At 31.4% G+C, this 20,261-nt stretch overlaps 1 protein-coding gene across 3 annotated transcripts in view; it reads right to left on the minus strand.

Annotated features, from left to right (window-relative positions):
* The window catches only part of LOC114324910 (THO complex subunit 2), a 73,788-nt gene that overhangs the window by 13,780 nt on the left and 39,747 nt on the right, over positions 1-20,261 (minus strand). For 2 of the 3 annotated variants that reach the window (XM_028272817.2, XM_028272818.2), the window contains exons 17-20: positions 19,372-19,546; positions 16,918-16,967; positions 5,276-5,428; positions 5,158-5,218 (exon numbers count right to left, since the gene is read on the minus strand). In XM_028272817.2, coding sequence (XP_028128618.1) covers positions 5,158-5,218; positions 5,276-5,428; positions 16,918-16,967; positions 19,372-19,546 — 439 coding nt within the window. The remainder of the gene's footprint in view (positions 1-5,157; positions 5,219-5,275; positions 5,429-16,917; positions 16,968-19,371; positions 19,547-20,261) is intronic. The other variant, XM_028272819.2, reaches the window with a different exon arrangement.

Genomic DNA, 20,261 nt, shown 5'->3' on the forward strand with positions numbered 1-20,261 from the left:
TTTGGTGGCACTTAGAACCTTAGTAATTCGGTTAGAAAATTCTTATAACTTACTTAAATGGTCTACCAAATTTCATTAAAATCGACCTAATAGATTTTGCATAATAAATTTGCAATGTAAATGTTTTTAAAAAAGTTCAAATTTTTTAAAATCTTTCTGAACAAAAAAGAATGTGTGTGTACTTTGTACGCACGTAAGAAGTTATACTTCTAAATATGATTTCAATGAAATAAATATACTTTCGGACAGTTTATTTGTATTTTATTTAAAGATTAAATTAATTTTTACTTACTACTTTCCAAAAATTTTTATTAAAACAATACCAAAAATTAAAAAAAGATTAGAAAACACCAGGATTCGAACCGGGGTCCTCTTGATCTCCAGTCCAACGCTCTACCACTGAGCAATACCCTTTTGTTTATCCGGGCTACAAGATTTCTCAGACATAGTGACAAACAGACGAAGTGAATTATAAAATACTTTAAATATTATTACTTATTATCTTATTCCCGAGGTAGACAATAAATATTATTACTTATTATCTTATTCCCGAGGTAGACAAGTCCAAATACACAAAAATTATAATAATATTTACCTACTTATGATATAAATGCTAAAAGTACAATTTTAAGGCACGTATGTGAAAGTTTCGTGTGAAAGATTCGCTTCGCTCATTCTGCAATTCACATAAGTGCCTTAAAAATATACTTTTTAACACGTACCTATATCATACAATATTCTTTCTACAAACGTCTTATATATTAACAATTATAATTTATTCATTCTCAATTACATGACAATACCTACAAAATCTTTTACTTGACTGACGTTCCATTTTTATATTTTTCTTGACATTCCATCAAAACTGCCTATATTGTCAATACGTAAATCAGAATAACATCTACTTTTTATTTTTCTATATTCTAACAAATTTGAATAGTTTTTTTTCTACAAACGTGTTAAAAATGCAATAATACAGTTTAAATTAAATTTAAAAAAACCTTTTAAACCACCTTTTTCAAATTGCGCAAGTTGTATTATTAATATTAATGTTAATAAATGAAATATAAATATTTTGACGTTTCACAATTTGACAATTCACTTTTAACTGCAGTGCTTTAAAATCTTTAAAGCACTGGTGCTTTAAAGTAGCATTTTTAACGCTATTGTGGAGTGCTATAAATTGCATTTTTAACACGTTTGTAGAAAAATATATTTAAAAGCACTAATATATTCTTTCCACACCTTTTCTGGACTGATACATACATAAATTAAAACATTTAGTAACTAACTATATACTTCCTGTGTGCGCATGCGCGCAGATTAATAAAATTTCACCCTCAATGAAATCGCGCCCAAAGAAGTATAACTTCAAAAAGTAGACCATTTAGAAGTTGGCTAATTTTTTACATATAAAGAGGTGCTCTACCTATCTAATACACTTTACAGAATTAAAATCGAATTAATTAAGGGGCCTCAGCAATGTTTTAAAATTATAAACAATTTTTTGGCTTGTAAACAAATAGCTTTGTTTAATAATAAAAAAATTAATTTTTAGCAATGCAAATAATTCAAACCGGTATAATTTGACTTAAACTTTCAAATGCTGTCAGCAGAATTGCTATTTTATTTTTTAATCAAAAGTTATTCTCGTTCAAAAATTGCAATTTTTCGATTTTTTGAAGGTTCCACCGCGTTTATCTCGAAAACTATGCATCCTACGAAAAAACTTGTAAGAACATTTTTTGCTTAGAATTACCCAAGTAATACAAAAAGATGTTTTATTTTGCGAAAAATCGATATTATGTAATTCCTCAAGTTCTTTGTTTATAACAATCTTATCAATTATCAACATCCGGATCAACTGTTACCCAAAAAATTTGTGTTCTACGGGTCAAAATACATAAAAAAACTTGGGTAAGTCCATCTAAATAAAGGAGCCCGTAGCACCCCCTCCTGGACACAGCATTGTTTATAAGCCAAAAAATTGTTTATAACTTTAAAACATTGCTGAGGCTGCTTAAATATTCCGATTTCAATTCTGTAAAGTGCATTAGATAGGTGGAGTGCTTCTTTATATGTAAAAAATTGAGAAATCTTTGTGTTCTAGTTTTTGTTGTGCAAGATTTTAAAAAAATTTAAATTTTTTAAAAAGAGTTTAGATTGCAAAATTATTATGCAAAATCTAGTAAGTCAATTTTAATGAAATTTGGTGGGCGGTTTTAGCACATTACAATGAATTTTCTAAGCGAATTAGGAAGGTTCCAAGTGTAACCTAAGTGATGGAAAACCATTGAATAAGGACAGGCTTGTTTTGCCCCCTTATTTTATATTTATTGCTATTTTGTAGCAAGGGTGTTAAATTAAGACATTTTTAACCAATCGTATCTGATAGAAAATTTAATTATCTTTGTTTTATTCCTATACGACTTTGTTCCAAAATGAATCGTTTTAAAGTAATAAGCAAAAAAAGTAGAAAAAACGAAATTTTTTGAAATTTTTAGATAGTTTATTTTTTTTATTAATGTTCCGGGCATGTTTGAGAAGGGGCATAAGACAATTATTATTAAGGCTATGGGTACATAATTCGCAAATATTTTACGTGTATCCCTACTTTTTCTGTCTTTACACAGCAAATTACGTGTAGTAAAATTCACACTGGTGTGGATATGTAAACATTACTAGAATGTCATTCTACTTGAAAATGTCATAATTAATTTAAAGAGATGGCTTTTGAATGTTCTTGGATAACTGTTATTTTTATAATTGCAAATTATTAATTCAGTTAATAAATGTGATAATTTTTTCACTAACTATGTTTTCAGTGATTGTAATAATTTATTTGTACAACAAAAACTAATAATCAATCGAGAAAAGAGGAAAAGTGTTAAAGTGATTTTTTAATAATATGTTGTTATTTTGGAACGCTTACAATTTTGAACATCTCTAACAACAAAATACTTGGATCACAGGATATATCTGATGTATTCTCTGCTTGGATCTTCCACAAATAATACACAATAAATAACTTTTTATTAAGTTCACGTCTTAAATCAATTATTTATCAAATACACTATATATCAATAATATTTAATCAATTTCTCAAAATATTCCCGATGCAATGTCAAATATTTAAAATTGTCACTGATTGTCAGTGTCTGACTGACAATATATGCTGACAATATTATATTCGGTTGAGTGCGTTGTAAGACAAAGACAGATTTGGAAAATATTACCACGGCATTGTGTTCATTTTTTTCAAATCCTGAAAAAACCAATAAATATTTTTGAAAAATTTAAACGCAGAATGAAAGACTAAATTATTACCGAGGGCCGAAAGTCCCTTAGAATAAATAAAAAGTTTATTTTGAATGAGATATTTGAAATTAAAAATCACACTAAATTTTCTCTTAGTTTTTTCACCCCTGTAACTTATTAAAATAAACATTATAGAAGTTCTCAGGGACTTTCGGCCCTCGCTAATAACGTAATCTTTCATTCTGCGTTTAAATTTTTCAAAAATACTTATTAGTTTTCTCAGGATTTGAAAAAAATGAATCCCCATTTGAATAGCATTGCAGCCGAAAATACGTACCGATCCTCTTAACGAAGTTATCACCTAACTTTATCCGCAAAAATCCGAATGCCACCTCTCACATCCACCTGAAAATAGATCCTTCCTGGTCTATAATGAAAGGGTATCAAATCAATTGGAAGTTCTGTTCGACAAAATACATGGGACGTTTTCGTAGTCATGTTCCAAACCTGTAACCTGTTCCACAATTAAAACTTCCCCTGTTCCAGTGTTCCCGTACATCAAAGTTTGTCCGACTATACACCGTTAAGCTATTAACAAATTTTCAGCTTGCTATTATCAGCGCAGCTTATCAGCGCAGTTAGTATTGAAATTCATTCACCTTAAACTTTTACCCACGGAGACCATGTGTCATCATGTGCGAAGATCAACTAACTAAACGAAGTTAAACTTTTGACGGTTCTGAATTTAACCAAATTATTTTGATTTTGAATTGAAATTATTTAGAATTGAAAGAAATATTAAAATACAACAAAACATAGAGTAAGAAAACAATATACAGTGAAACTTGGATAATTCGAATCTCAGGGGACCGTTAAACAAATTCGAATTATCCAAAAATTCGAATTAAAAAATAAATCTACAAAATCAAGGATTACCTACAAAAACCTGCAAATGATAAACATCAGTAGTTGATCATCAAAAAAACAGTATGTAGTTGATCATTTTTATCGCTTGGAGATGTTTTTGTTCCTATTCTTGCCAGAGTTTTGTCAACCTAAAAAAATGGGCTAACAAAATTCGGCCAAAAATACCAATTAAAACATTTACAAGCTATAAAAAAGACCGACTTTATTTTTTCCAAAGAGATCCGAAATTTTTAGCTGCTTTTTAGAATTTATCTTCTCAGTAATGACAAGATATGATCTTCTCAGTAATGACAAGATTCTAAGATATTCAGAAAATAGCAGAATAAAAATTCGAATTAAAGAAGATTTCGAATTATGGAAGTTCGAATTAAGCAGGTTCCACTGTATTAGGTGAATATTGATAGAAATTTTGATGGTAATCAAATTATGTAAATCAAAGCATTACATACTATTTTGGTAGGTTCTTTTTAAATTTTCCAAATAGGTAGGTACCTATGAAATTTTTTATTGGGATACTGAAACATTTACAATTATTACGTACCTGTCGCTTTTAAAAACTATTTAAAAAGTCACTACAATATTATAAACTTGCTTTTTTCATTGCCATCACAACAATAAAAACTAATATACACAACATTAATTTGTTTATCCAAAATCTCCATATTGAACAATTATTGACAGATGATTTTAACACCCAATCAGATCCCGTATAACGTCTATACCATACTGTCTGTGTGCACATGCGCGCAGTATTATGAAATTTTACTCTCAACCGCGCCTAAAGAAGTATAACTTCAGAAACCACAGTTACTAATGGTATCAGAAAATTGGTAAATCTGGCAACGTTACAAACATCAAATTTCAAATCTTGATATTACAAAATATGTGTATCCTTATTTTTGTATAATTCGGACCATCCATTAAAGATAATGAGTAGACTTTTGACCCATTCTGTGTAATATCTGCATTTACCTTTATCTTCGTCTCTTCTTCGTTTCATTTCGAATTGCTGAAGAGCTTCTTCCATTCGATCCTAAAACAAAACCGTAATGTTCCTTTCTGGTAAGCCAAAAGGCTTCAAACTACTTACCCTCTTCCTTCCGAGCTTCCTTTCTTTCCTCATCTCTTTTTCTTCTTCGCTCATCTTATCCCTTTTATCTTTAAGTTTGCTTGATCTTTCTCGTTTCTCAGTCTTTTCTTGAAATTGCTCGGAATTAGATTTCCTTTCTTCATGTTTGGAATTCTGCAATCAAAATACGCCAAGATTTGTACAAATATGTACAATTATTAGTATGTAGTAGTAAATATTAAATTAATTATTATTGCCAATGTGCCAATTAAATACCCATATCATATAGCGCGACAGAGAAACACCATATAGTACGACGGGCGACGTGCATAATTAACATTAAAAAAACGGTTTATATTGAACTAAGCCCTACTCATAAAAATGAATAAACATTTTTAATTTCGTTCCGCATGGCTTGCATTTTTAGAAGCCTCGGATATAGTCAGATCAGGGAACACAAAATTTTACCTCCAAAAAAATAAAGGAAGGATGAAAATTTGGAAACAGGTAGTTGAAATTGTCTATTATTATATAAGAAAAAGTTTACAATTCTACATCCCCTCCAATTTACAAAAATTGGGAAATACGGGGTGAAAAATATTTTCTCGTGAGTGAAAAAATATACGTTCAAAATAGGCCCGGAATTGGATAAAATTACTAATTCTAAGCAACTTTTGTTCTATAGAGTTTTTTCACTAAGTCAATACTTTTCGAGTTATTTGCGAGTGAATATGTTCATTTTTAACAAAAAACATGTTTATGGACGGTTTTTCGCAGATAACTCAAAAAGTAAGTACCTTAGCGAAAAAAATATTCTTAGTAAAAATATAGCTTATAAAAAATTGAAAAAAATGGTGTACGCGTGAGGTCTGCAGACCCAGTATAAGCAGAGTTGTAGCTAATGAAAAATAGGTTCTTCTTCGTCAAATTCCAAATCGAATATTTCAATGTGAAATAACCAAAAAACAGAGCCCTTTTCGGGGAAAATTCATTACAACTTTTTTAAAGCGTTTAAAAAAGGTTTATTTTTGTTTTTTAAAAAAATTTGTAACATTAAAAATAAGTGAGTTACGCTCAAAATATTGTTGGTCCCTTTTATTTTTTGGTACAAAAATCACGAAAATCACCCCCTAATTAGCTTCCCAAATAAAATTAATCGTAACCGCTTCACAAGTTACTTTACTTATGTATTGTTTATATTATCTGTAAGTTTCATTGGTTCAAACTGTGCTCAGTTTTAAAAAAAACTTGGGTTTAAAATAAAACATTTTTTTATATTTTGAAAAAAAAATGGAATTGTTCATGGAATAAACTTAAAAATTATTAGTAATACCAAAAATCTTCCTCGACACCGTAAGGTACAAGAGGACGGCTTAAGTAAGTAAGTAAAATCTTAAAGAGTAATAAAATGTACGTTTTGCTTTTCTGAATATTTTTCCTTTTTTGTTTTCTTGTTATACTAAAATTGATTATGCTACGGCTGTTCAAAATTTGTCTAAACTCGTGATTAGCTCCTCGTTCAAGCCATTTTAACTACAGCTTTTTCAAAAATAAGCACTTTGAACCGATAAAACTTGCAGATCATATTATAAATAAAACATAAGCAAAGTAACTTGTGAAGTGGTAATGATACAATTTATTTGTGATGCTAATTAGGGGGTGATTTTCGCAATTTTTTTTTACCAAAAAATAAAAGAGACCAACAATATTTTGAGCGTAACTCACTTACTTTTAATGTAAAGTTTTTTTAAAAAACAAAAATAATCCTTTTTTTAAACACTTTAAAAAAGTTGAAATGAATTTCCCCGAAAAGTGCTCCGTTTTTGGGTTATTTCACATTGAAATATTCGATTTGGAATTTGACGAAGAAGAACCTACTTTTCATTAGCTACAATTCTGCTTCTACTGGGTCTACAACAGACCTCAAGCATACACCATTTTTTTCAGTTTTTTATAAGCTATAAATATTTTTGCTAAGAATATTTTTGTCGCTGAAATACTTACTTTTTGAGTTATCTCCGAAAAACCGTCCAAAAACATGTTTTCTTCTGTTAAAAATGAACTTATTCACTTGCAAATAACTCGAAAAGTATTGACTTAGGAAAAAAACTCTATAGAACAAAGGTTGCTTAGAATTAGTCATTTTATCCAATTCCGGACTTATTTTGAATGTATATTTTTCATCTTCGAAAGGGGGTATTCTCCTCCATTTTTGTAAAATGGAGGGGATGTAGAATTGTAAACTTTTTCTTATATAATAATAGACAATTTCAACTACCTATTCCCAAATTTTCATCCTTCCTTTATTTTTTTTTGGGGTCAGATTGTTCTATCAGGCTAATAGTGTAACCAGAGAAGGTTTTCCATTGTTTTTATTCTTTTAGGATATAAAATGGTATCATTTTATGTGCTATTAGATTAAAAACTTAAACTTTATTCTAGCAGATGTCGCTAGTACATCCCTGCCATTTCGTGCGTCGCAATCCGTGACTGCTCTCGGTGTATTATCAGTAGTAATTACATGAAAGCTCTAAAATGATCAATTTGTATCCCGAGTGACACTTTGACAGTTTTAATTATGTCAAAGTTTGACAGAAATTATGTCAATGTGCCACGAGGGCAAATCAAATCGATAATTCGAGCTCGAGAGTGATTCGGTAAGATTATTTCATGAATAAAACTGCCTTTTTAAAGTATTTCAACTAATATTTTATTGATAGCTTCGCCTGCATATTTGCTAAACCTGTTTCTTGTTGTTTTCTGTGACAAGTTGTAAAACATTAATTGTCATTAATGTCACTGAATGTATTTTTGTGTAGCAACGAAGGGCACCTGATGTAAAATACTTGACGACGGGAAATTATCAAAAATTATCGCTGTAATTTTTATTCTTGTAGGTTTCTATTAGTCAGAATCTCTATGAATAAAATAATCCTGGTTCATTCAGAGAGAAGAGCATAATATGTATCTCCTGATGAGTGGTTAAGAAGCCCTGAAACTGATAGTTACTTGCTGTACTCTCTGATTGAACTAGAAATACAACACAACTGCAGTTTCGGGTTGCAAAAAAATTGAAAATGTTTATTCAGTTTTAATTTATATATTTACTCTATTTGGAGTACGAAGACAACCATTCTCACTGGAAATTTACCTCGCTGAGCAGATGGGGTGTGAATTATAAATTGTAAAATTCCCTCATCTTCCTATAGTCTCAGAATCCGCATGGCTTGCATTTTTAGAAGCGTCGTATGGTGTAACCACAGAAGGTTTTCCATTTTTTTTAATCTGATAGGATATAAAAAGGTATCATTTTATGTGCTATTAGATTAAAGACTTAAACTTTATTCTAAAAAAAATGTTTTCCAGAGCAAACCAGGTGATTGTTGAAATAGGGCCGCCGCACCGGAAAAAAAATCGAGCATAATTAACAATTAAAAAACAACGGTCTAAATTCTAAATTAAAGATCCCGATTACTTTTCAGAATCTTGAAAATGGATATTTACACTTCAATTTAGGCACTTGGCATATAAATGACATAATAATTTAAATATTAGTTTATAAGCCTCGAAAAATCGTATTTTTGCATTTTTCAGATTTTACGTCAATTATAACTCGAAAACTATCATGTTTTGATAAAAATGACATGATACAATTTTTATTTACAATGGATTTTCTGGAGCAAAAAGGTGATCTTTTGAATTTGCTTAAAAAAACTGTTTAAGCAATTTCTGCCCAAAAATTTCACCCGGCACTCTTCAGATTTGTTTAAAGGAAATAGGAAATAGTTTTGAATAGGAATTCGAAAAAAAAAACTGAATCAGAATTTTTTTTCAGACGGGAGCGGCCCCCCAACATGGACTATAAGCTCATTTTTATACAGGGTGGGCCAAAGAAAACAGTCCACCTCGATATTTGGCAGTAGTTATTAGATATTAAGGAAATGCCGAAACAGGTCGATTTTTAATTTTAAATTAGACTTTTTTGATATATATTTCATACTAGTGACGTCATCCATCTGGGCGTGATGACGTAATCGATGATTTGTTTTTAAATGGGAATAGAGGTCGTGTTGTAGCTAATTTGAAAGGGTGTTCAATGCTCTATTCAGGAATATAAAGATTATTATCATTATTTATACAGGGTGGCCAAAAAAATAATTTTTGTATTAATCTAATTGACGCAAAAAGAAGAATGTACGTAATTTTTTAAGAAAAATGTCAGAAAATAGAAAAAAATGTTTATTTTAAACATTGCTTTTCGCTTAAATGAAATGTTCAAACTGCCAAGAGGTAGGTGGGAGGCTGTTTGTGATTTAATTTAAGCGAAAAGAAATGTTTATTTGTGAAATACATTTCTTTCTATTTTCTGACAGCAGTACAATGTATTTTGAGTTTAATAAATTACATTCATTCTTCTTTTTGCGTCAATTAATTTAATTTAAAAAAATTTTTTTTGGTCACCCTGTATAAATGCATATGCATATACTCCCACCGAGAATGCGAATGAGGAAGACAAAAACGATTTTTACGAGAAACTCGAAGAGATATATGAAAATCTACCCAAGAATGACATATTAATTTTACTAGGTGATTTCAACGCAATGATAGGAAAGGAAGATATAAACAAGGACGTAGCTGGTAAGGAAACTCTCCACACAATTACGAATACTAATGGGAGAATGCTTTGTGACCTAGCAGCAGCAACAGACACATTTATAAAGAGCACACACTTCAAACACAAAAAAGAACATAAGGTAACATGGCTAATTGCAGGATCAACAGAGGGTAATCAAATCGATCATATTTTGATTTCAAAAAAGTGGAGGAGAACAATTCAAGATGCCAGGTCGTATCGTGGTGCAAATGCAGATTCTGACCACTTCCTAGTAATAGGAAATATGGAAATGAAAATAATTAAAGACACAAAGAAATTCACGAAAAAAAAATTGGAACGTAAGCAAACTAGATTCGAATACTGTTAAGAAAGATTATTCTAAAGAGTTTGAAGTAAATTTAAAAGCTTCGAACCCTAATAACATAGAAGAAACGTGGAAAGAAATAAAAGGTCACATTTCGATACCATCAGAAAAAGTAATAGGATACAAAGAAATAAAAAGGCAAAAAGAATGGTATGACGAAGACTGCGAAACAGCAACCAGGGAAAAAACTAGCTTGAAAGAAATGGCTGAAGACAGGTAGAGAAGAAGATCTGGAAGAGTATAGGAGAAAAAAGAAAGTCAGACAAATGCTGTACAAATAAAAAAAAGATATGGATTGATGAAGTAATAGAAGAGTTGGAAGTCAATAGCAAGAATAATGTAAATCTTTACAAATATATAAAATCACAAAACAAGAAGAAACCAACAGTTAAGATTGATGCCAAAATATGGGAGAAATACTACGAAGAGTTCTTTAAGGCCAGAGAAAGTTCTCTCGAATATACCTACAGAAGAAACAGACCTTGATGATGAAATCGAAAAGCCGTCATATGAGGACTTTTTACATGTGATAAGAAATCTAAAACAAAAGAGAGCAGCAGGCCCAGATGAAATCCCAAATGAGCTAATAAAACGAGGCGGAGAAGAACTACAACGGAAAATATACGACCTAATAATAAGGATTTGGGAAGAAGAAAGAATGCCCGAGGAATGGAAAACTGGATGGATATTTCCTATTCTTAAGAAAGGGGACACCACAAAATGTAACAACTATAGAGTAACACTGTTAAACAGCTGCTACAAAATATTGACATCATTAATCAGACAAAAACTCTCAAAACACATTGAAACTAAAATAGGAGACTACCAGCACGGATTTAGAGAGGGAAGGTCAACAACAGACGCAGTGCACATAATCACACAGTCAATTGAGAAATGTTACGAACATGATATCGACTTACACATAATTTTCATAGACTTCAAGCAAGCCTTTGACAGCTTAACAAGACCCGACCTAATAGAAGACATGAAAAACCTAGATATACCAATGAAACTTATAAAGCTTACGAAAATGACAATGAAAGGATCGAGTGCAGCAATAATTACAGATAACAGAATCACCAAAAATATAGAAATAGCAAGTGGAGTACGACAAAGTGACTCTCTATCAACGTCACTGTTTAATGTCGCTATGGAACAGGGGTGGCCAAGCTTCTTAATAGTCCGAGCCACTTTTCACAAGTTGAAGTTTTTCGCGAGCCGCAATAAAATACTTATTCAAAAAGTATCTATGTATAGAAGGTATTTACAATTTTTTTAACAGAACTTTTACTTACTGAAAACCGAAATACAATTACGAAATATTTAAACTTAATTACATTTTGTTTTCCTTCTTCTGATAATTCTTTAGAATTTGGTGATTAATATGTGACTTCTCAGTAATTCTTTTAGATGCTGGTTAGGTAATATTGATCGGTGTTAGGATTTCACGAATTATAAAATGGAATAAAATGGTCCACACAAGTATGTTGTTCCTAATATGGAAATAATTCGACAAGCATTCTTTTTTAGGGTACCTTCTTGGATTCTGGTACAAATTTCCAAAATTCGGTATTCGGTGTCGACTTATAGTTTTATTTTCGAGCTTGATCTTCTTGCGTCTCTATTAATTTTAATTCTCCAGATGTTGTTTGGGTCAGTTATTGGTAATAATAAAAAATTCACCTTATGAACTATGTTCATTTCAAATGAATTCGGAAAAAAATGAAGAGACGATTTAACATATTTTAAGTCTTCAAATCTATTTTGGAGTTCGGTCAATATTCCTTCCGGCTTTTTTATATACCTACTCGTTAAGTTTTTCTAGTATAATATGGTAAAAAGTTTTTTCTAAGTCGAGTAAAATGACTTCAATGCAAAATGTGTACCTAATACAAATTACAAATTGAATCTGTAGCAAGAGTTATACAAAAATCGGTCTGGATTCGGTTGATTACTGACTTTTACATTGCGTCACTCTTATGTAATGTTCGTTAGCGCAGTTTTCGATGTGTCATATCATTCTTATCTTGGATGGAAATGGAATTTGTTACAAAGTCTTTCATGTTTGTTGTCAGTAAATTAAAAGACATTTTGAAACACATATTATGGAACGATAATAATTTTTTTAAATCATATCTAATACAAAATTGAAAAATAACTCGGGTACAATCGAGAGCCACAAGTAATCCTTCAAAGAGCAGCATGTGGCTCGCGAGCCGCAGTTTGGCCACCCCTGCTATAGAAGGAACAATAAGAGCTACAGAAATAAAAGGTAAGATTATAACATCGACGTCGCAACTTGTGGCATATGCTGACGACATAGCATTAATTAGCAGAAACCTAAACAGTTTAAAGGAAGATTTTATGAAGTTATGCAAAGAAGCATCCAAAAGGGGTTTAGAAATAAATCAAAACAAAACAAAATACCTAATATGCTCAAGAAAAAACCCAGTCAATATGATAAGCTTAAATATTGGTGAATATGAATTTGAAAAGGTAGAACATTTTAAATATCTTGGAGTCTCAGTTAATGGAACTAATGATAGAATTATCGAAAGAATCCAGGCAGGAGACAGAGCCTACTAGAAATACAGTAACTTCCTTAAAGATAAGAAGCTTACTCAGAATACAAAACTGAAAATTTACAAAGCAGCAATTAGACCAGTATTCACATATGGTGCTGAAGTAATGTGTCTGACACAGAAAGAGGAAGAAAGATTGAGGAGGATCCTAGAAAGGAAAATAATTCGGAGGATAGCAGGACCACTAAACTTAGGTAATAATGAATTTAGAAAACTCATGAACCACGAAGTAAGAGAACTTCTGAAACGAGAAGACATCGTCAGATTTACCAAGGCACAGAGACTCAGATGGATGGGACATATAGAAAGGAGGAATCCAGAAGCCGTTATCAAGAAAATTTCCAAATGGAGACCTGTATCAGACAGACCAAGAGGAAGGCCCAAAACTAGATGGGAGAACCAGATAGTGGAGGACCTTAAGAAGATGGGAGTCAGAGAATGGGTAACAAGCAGCAAAAACAGGAACGAATGGAGGAAAATTGTAGAAGGTGCCAAGTCACACAACCAACTGTAAAACCAAAATGTTGATGCAGATTGATTCACTGTGACAAAACGAATCGGAAGAGCCCAAAGAGGGCGGCAATCACTCCGCTAGGAGTGTAGATGCCATGATGATGATTACTGAATAGATAATTGAACACCTTTTCTAATGAGCTACCACACCGCCCCCATTCTCATTTAAAAAAATCATCAATTACATCATCACGCCCAGATGGATGACGTCACTAGTATGAAATACAGGGTGAGTCATGAGGAACTGTACATACTCCTACCTCGTATAGGGGCTCCTATGGGGAATAACAAATGACCATTAAAAAGTGTGTGCTCCCATTGTTTAATAATATACAGGGCGATTTTCGCATTTTGACAGAAATTTATATTCGTCATAATTTTTGAACGGTCAGATCGATGTGTCTCTTATTTTGGTCAATCGTTACACTATTACCACCTAATCAACTAATTTATTCAAACTAGAAAAAAATCAGGTCCGGCTTTAAAAAAATTAGTTCGTTTGGGTCTTAGAAAAAATTTCACCCTGTATACGCTTTTTGAAAACTCTAATATGAATTTTACAAATTAGACAAATACGCAATTAAAATGGCATATTTATTTTTTTCCGCACACGATTACTTAATTTTTTATAAAAAAATCAAATTTCACTATGAATTAAAAGTTTGGTAAAGTGAACCATAGATTTAAAAAAAATAACTTTTATTACAAAAATTAATTTTTTTGCACAAATAAGTAATTTATGTTACCATCCAATCAACTGATTTATTCAAACTAGAGAAAAATCAGGTCCGGATTTAAAAAATTAGTTCGTTTTGGTCTTAGAAAAAATTTCACCCTGTATACGCTTTTTAAAAACTCTAATATGAATTTTACAAATAAGACAAATAGGCAATTAAAATGGCGTATTTATTTTTTCCCCACAAGATTACTTAATTTTTTATTAAAAAATCAAATTTGTCAAAATCGGAATTTTAACCTAAAAATGAAAAAAAAATGAACTCTCGGTTTAACTCGCTACAACTCTGTTCCATTTTAATATTTTTTTTTCTGAAATTTTTACAGCACATACCTCTTACCGTTGTGAAGACTATGAAAATTTTTGTAGACTCTTCTTGTAAAAGTTACAAAATTGTAAATCGCAAAAATTAGGTGCCAAAATTTAAAATTGATCAATTTGATCACGTCTATGTTAAACTATAGAGTCCAAAAGAAGTGTTATGGGAAGTTTTAGAGCTAGACCTGTTATAGAAAAAAAAAAAAAAAATGGTAAAACTTTTAATTTTAAGAAAAACGTTGTTTTTGTAAATTAATTTTTGTAAAAAAAGTTAATTTTTTTAAATCTATGCAAAAACTTTGCAAAACTTTTTATGCATAGTCAAATTTGATTTTTTAATAAAAAAATAAGTAATCGTGTGGGGAAAAAATAAATATGCCAATTGGCTATTTGTCTTATTTGTAAAATTCATATTAGAGTTTTCAAAAAACGTATACAAGGTGAAATTTTTTCTAAGACCCAAACAAACTAATTTTTTAAATCCGGGCCTGATTTTTTTCTAGAATGAATAAATCAGTTGATTGGGTGATAACATAAATTAAATACTTGTTCAAAAAAAATTCATTTTCGTAATAAAAGTTATTTTTTTTTAATCTATGGTTCACTTTACCAAACTTTTAATTATTCATAGTCAAATTTGATTTTTTTTATAAAAAATTAAGTAATCGCGTGGGGAAAAATAAATATGCCATTTTAATTGCCTATTTGTCTAATTTGTAAAAATCATATTAGAGTTTTCAAAAAGCGTATACAGGGTGAAATTTTTTCTAAGACCAAAACGAACTTATTTTTTAAATCCGGGCCTGATTTTTTCTTGTTTGAATAAATCAGTTGATTGGTGGTAACATAAATTAAATATTTGTTAAAAAAAATTAATTTTGGTAATAAAAGTTAATTTTGTTAAATCTATGGTTCACTTTACCAAACTTTTAATTCATAATCAAATTTGAATTTTTTTATAAAAAATTAAGCAATCGTGTGCGGAAAAAAATAAATTTGTTACTTTAATTGCCTATTTGTCTAATTTGTAAAATTCATATTAGAGTTTTCAAAAAGCTTATACAGGGTGAAATTTTTTCTAAGACCCAAACGAACTAATTTTTTTAAAGCCGGACCTGATTTTTTTGTAGTTTGAATAAATCAGTTGATTAGGTGACAATAGTTTCTATTTTATTCTATTCTAGTGTAACGATTGACCAAAATAAGAGACACATCGATCTGACTGTTCAAAAATTATGACGAATACAAATTTCTGTCAAAATGCGAAACTCGCCCTGTATATTATTAAACAATGGGAGCAGACACTTTTTAATGGTCATTTGTTGTTCCCCATAGGGGCCTCTATACGAGGTAGGAGTATGTACAGTTCCTCATGACTCACCCTGTATATGCCAAAAAATTGCAATATAAAAATAAAAATCGACCTGTTTCGGCATTTCCTTAAATTCTAACTACCACTGTATAACTACTGAAAAATATCGAGGCGGACCTATGGCCCACTCTGTATAATGTATTATTAAATTTACACAATTCAAAATAAACTTTTGACACTATCGTCATTGTCCTAGGAAAAAAACGGATCCTTCGTCTTATCGTCTACTTACAATCTACCACTTACCTGCCACATCCTTTTAACATCCAACTACAAACTACGGAAGATTGGGCTAAGGCTAAGAGAATCAAAACATAACGTCCGGTTGTTCGTGAATGTCCTATTCTAGTGAATATTTCGACTTCTTTACTACAAAATGCCACGATGACAGGCCAGGGTTCGCACTTGGGGCACTCAACGATCAGCCAGTGATGGTAGACTTCATGCTCTGTGTTAGTTCCTCCAAATTCGACTATTGTTATACAACAGGTACATTCATGTTGTTTCTGTAGTCTTAAGACTTGATGTTACGTTAGTTTTTGTTCGGTGTACAATGTAGAAGGAATTTTTTCTTTGGATATACTTTTTAGTGGATTATATATTGATATAAAATGACATTACTGCAGTTGAACGGGAATAATGGCGAAATTATTTTATATATTTCATAAATTTAAAAAAATGATTATTTAAATCGACAACTTGTGTAGACTGCTCATCTTTAATATCCATATGAGGCAACTTGTTAACTTTTATTATGATTCTTCTATATATTTGACTCTCAGATTTACAATATTTCAAATTGAGCATATAACTAGTTAATTATTGGTATTTCTCATCTATCTGCTTTATATTTGTAACAATTTCATATCTGCATTTCAAAATTATTTCGAAGATAAACCCAGGACGTACCAAATCTGCTCCACACATGCATTTAGGATCTCCATAATAAAAATATTTAATTTCCGCGTTTAGAAAGGGATAGAAGAACGCTCGGACCCGAGAAACATTTGACCAGATGAACATGTAATGCGAATGTTCTGTTGTGCGCGCACTCCACTGTCTTTAAAACACTTCCTCGCTTAAATCGACACAAATTATCACTTTCAGCCCAATCTCCCAACGTGGTATTTGAGTAGTGGGGTGGAAACCAGATGTTATCTCACCTGGATACTAACCTTCGAGGAGTTGTCGACTTTCCTTCGTTTGGATGATTCTGAAAAAAAAAAAGTTATATCAAAAAACAGTTCTAATAAGCATTGGTTAGAAAAGAACGCTCGCAGACTTTCAAAAACCCGCACAAACTTTCAAAAACATACGAAAACTTTCATAAATATGAGCAGTTTTAAAAACTAGCGCAAACTTTTTCAGGCATGTCCATAGTTTCAAAACAACACAAATAGATTCGAGAAAAACATAGGCAGAGTTTCAAGAAACACTTAAAGATATTCATAAAAATGCACAAGCTTTGATAGGTATGGGCAGTTTCAAGAAACACTCAAAGACTTTCATAAATATGCACAGACTTTGATAAATATGCGCAGTTTTAAGAAAAACATACGCAAACTTTTTCAGGCATATCCATAGTTCTAAAGAACACGGGCAGTTTCGAGAAAAATATACGCAGAGTTTCAAGAAACATTCAAAGACTTTCATAAATATGCGCAGTTTTAAGAAAAACATACGCGGTGTATCAAGAAACATTCAAAGACTTTTATAAATATGTGCAGAGTTTGATAAATATGCGCAGTTTCAAAACATACGCAAACTTTTTCAGGCATGTCCATAGTTTCAAAAAACACTGGCAGTTTCGAGAAAAACATACACAGGGTTTCAAGAAACACTCAAAGACTTTCATAAATATACACAGACTTTGATAAATATGCACAGTTTCAAGAAAAACATACGCGATGTCTCAAGAAACAATCAAACACTTTAATAAGTATGTGCAGAGTTTGATAAATATGCGCAGTTCCAAAAACATAAGCAAACTTTTTCAGGCATGTCAATGGTTTCAAAAAAACGGGCGGTTACGAAAAAAACATACGCAGAATTTCAAGAAACACTCAAAGACTTTCATAAATGTGCACACTTTGATAAATATGCGCAGTTTCAAGAAAAACATACGCGGTGCCTCAAGAAACATTCAAAGACTTTCATAAGTATGTGCAGAGTTTGATAAATATGCGCAGTTCCAAAAACATACGCAACTTTTTCAGGCTTGTCAATAATTTCAAAAAACCGGGCAGTTTCGAAAAAAAAAAGCATTCGCAGAGTTTCGAGAAACACTCAAAGACTTTCATAAATTTGCACAGACTTTGATAAATATGCGCAGTTTCTAAAAAAACATACGCGGTGCCTCAAGAAACATTCAAAGACTTTTATAAGTATGTGCAGAGTTTGATAAATATGCACAGTTCCAAAAACATACGCAAACTTTTTCAGGCATGTCCATAGTTTCAAAAACACGGGCAGTTTCGAGAAAAACATACGCGGAGTTTCAAGAAACACGCAAAGGCTTTCATAAATATGCACAAGACTTTGATAAATATGCACAGTTTCAAGAAAAACATAAGCGGTGTCTCAAGAAACATTCAAAGACTTTCAGAAGTGTGTGCAGAGTTTGATAAATATACGCAGTTCCAAAAACGTACGCAAACTTTTTCAGGCATGTCTATAGTTTCAAAAAACACCGGCAGTTTAGAGAAAAACATACGCAGAGTTTCGAGAAACCTTCAAAGACTTTCATAAATATGTGCAGAGTTTGATAAGTACGCGCAGTTTCAAAAACATACGCACATTGTTTCAGGCATGTCCGTAGTTTCAAAAAACACGAGCAGTTTCGAGAAAAACATACGCAGAATTTCAAGAAACAAGCAAAGACTTTCATAAATATGCAGACTTTGATAAATATGCTCAGTTTCAATAAAAACATACGCGGTGTTTCAAGAAACATTCAAAGACTTTCATAAATAGGTGCAGAGTTTGATAAATACGCGGAGTTTCAAAAACCTACGCAAAATTTTTCAGACATGTCCATAGTTTCAAAAAACACGGGCTGTTTCGAGAAAAACATACGCAGAGTTTTAAGAAACAGTCAAAGACTTTTATAAATATGAGCAGACTTTGATAAATATGCGCAGTTTTAAAAACATACGCACACTTTCGTAAATACGCCCAAATTTAATAGATACGCGCAATTTCCAACACATATGCAAACTTTTTCAGAGTGCGCAGTTTCACAAAAACACGCAGTTTCGAAAAAAAAAACATGCGTAGACTTTTAGAGATAAGCGCATAGTTGCAAACAATCCTGCGCAATTTTAAAAAAGCATGCGCAGACTGTTAGGACTCACGCGCTTACTTAAGTAAACATGCACAAACTGTCAAAAAATCTGCAAACTTTCAAAAATATGCGCAGAATCTCAACAAATGTTTTCAATTCTCAAAACTATCATACGCAAACTCACAGTTGTCCAGAGAAACTTCCACAGATTGTCATTTTCTATCCCATACCTTTTACATTTTGTTGTGACTTTTTATGTATTTATTAGTATATATTTTTTCAAATAATATATATGTACTAACAAACAAAAATAAATAAAAATATGTCGACTTACCTCTTTCAGGCTCTGGGTCCTGGCTCCTTCCTAGACTGCCGTTGCCGCTTACGTTCAGCTCCCTTTCTTCTCTACTGTCATTTCGATAATCGTAATACCTGTCTTGTTTTTCTGATGAGTACCGACCCTCTTCCGACGGACGATTCAACATTTCAATGTATCTTTCTTCTTGAGACTAAAACAACAATGATAACTATATAAGAATCTCTAAATACAAGAATGAACTGTCAAATACAATAGAGAATTGTCAACAATAGTAGAAAATGTCAAAAATAAAAAAATGTAAGGATCAAATTGTAGAAGACAGATAAACTATCAAAATATAAAGTAAAACAGTAAAAAACAAGTTGGAAATGACTGCCAAAATAGAATACAGGTAGAACTGTCAAAATACAAGAATGATAATCTCCAAATATAAGAAAGAAATGCCCACATTCGATAGAGGATTGTCAAAAATTGTAAAAACGTCAAAAACAAGACACATGTAAGAATCAAAATCAAAACCGGACAAACTGTCAAAACATAAGGTAAAACAGTTAAATATAAGTTGGAAATGACTTCCAAAATAGAATACAGGTGGAACTGTCAAAATACAAGAATGATATCTCCAAATATAAGAAAGAAATGCCCAAATTCGATAGAGGATTGTCAAAAATTGTAAAAACGTCAAAAACAAGACACATGTAAGAATCAAAATCAAAACCGGACAAACTGTCAAAACATAAGGTAGGTAAAACAGTTAAATATAAGTTGGAAATGACTTCCAAAATAGCATACAGGTGGAACTGTCAAAATACAAGAATGATATCTCCAAATATAAGAAAGAAATGCCCAAATTCGATAGAGGATTGTCAAAAATTGTAAAAACGTCAAAAACAAGACACATGTAA

The sequence above is a fragment of the Diabrotica virgifera genome, chromosome 9 (assembly GCF_917563875.1).
Source record: "Diabrotica virgifera virgifera chromosome 9, PGI_DIABVI_V3a".
In the NCBI taxonomy this organism is placed as follows: Eukaryota; Metazoa; Arthropoda; class Insecta; order Coleoptera; family Chrysomelidae; genus Diabrotica; species Diabrotica virgifera.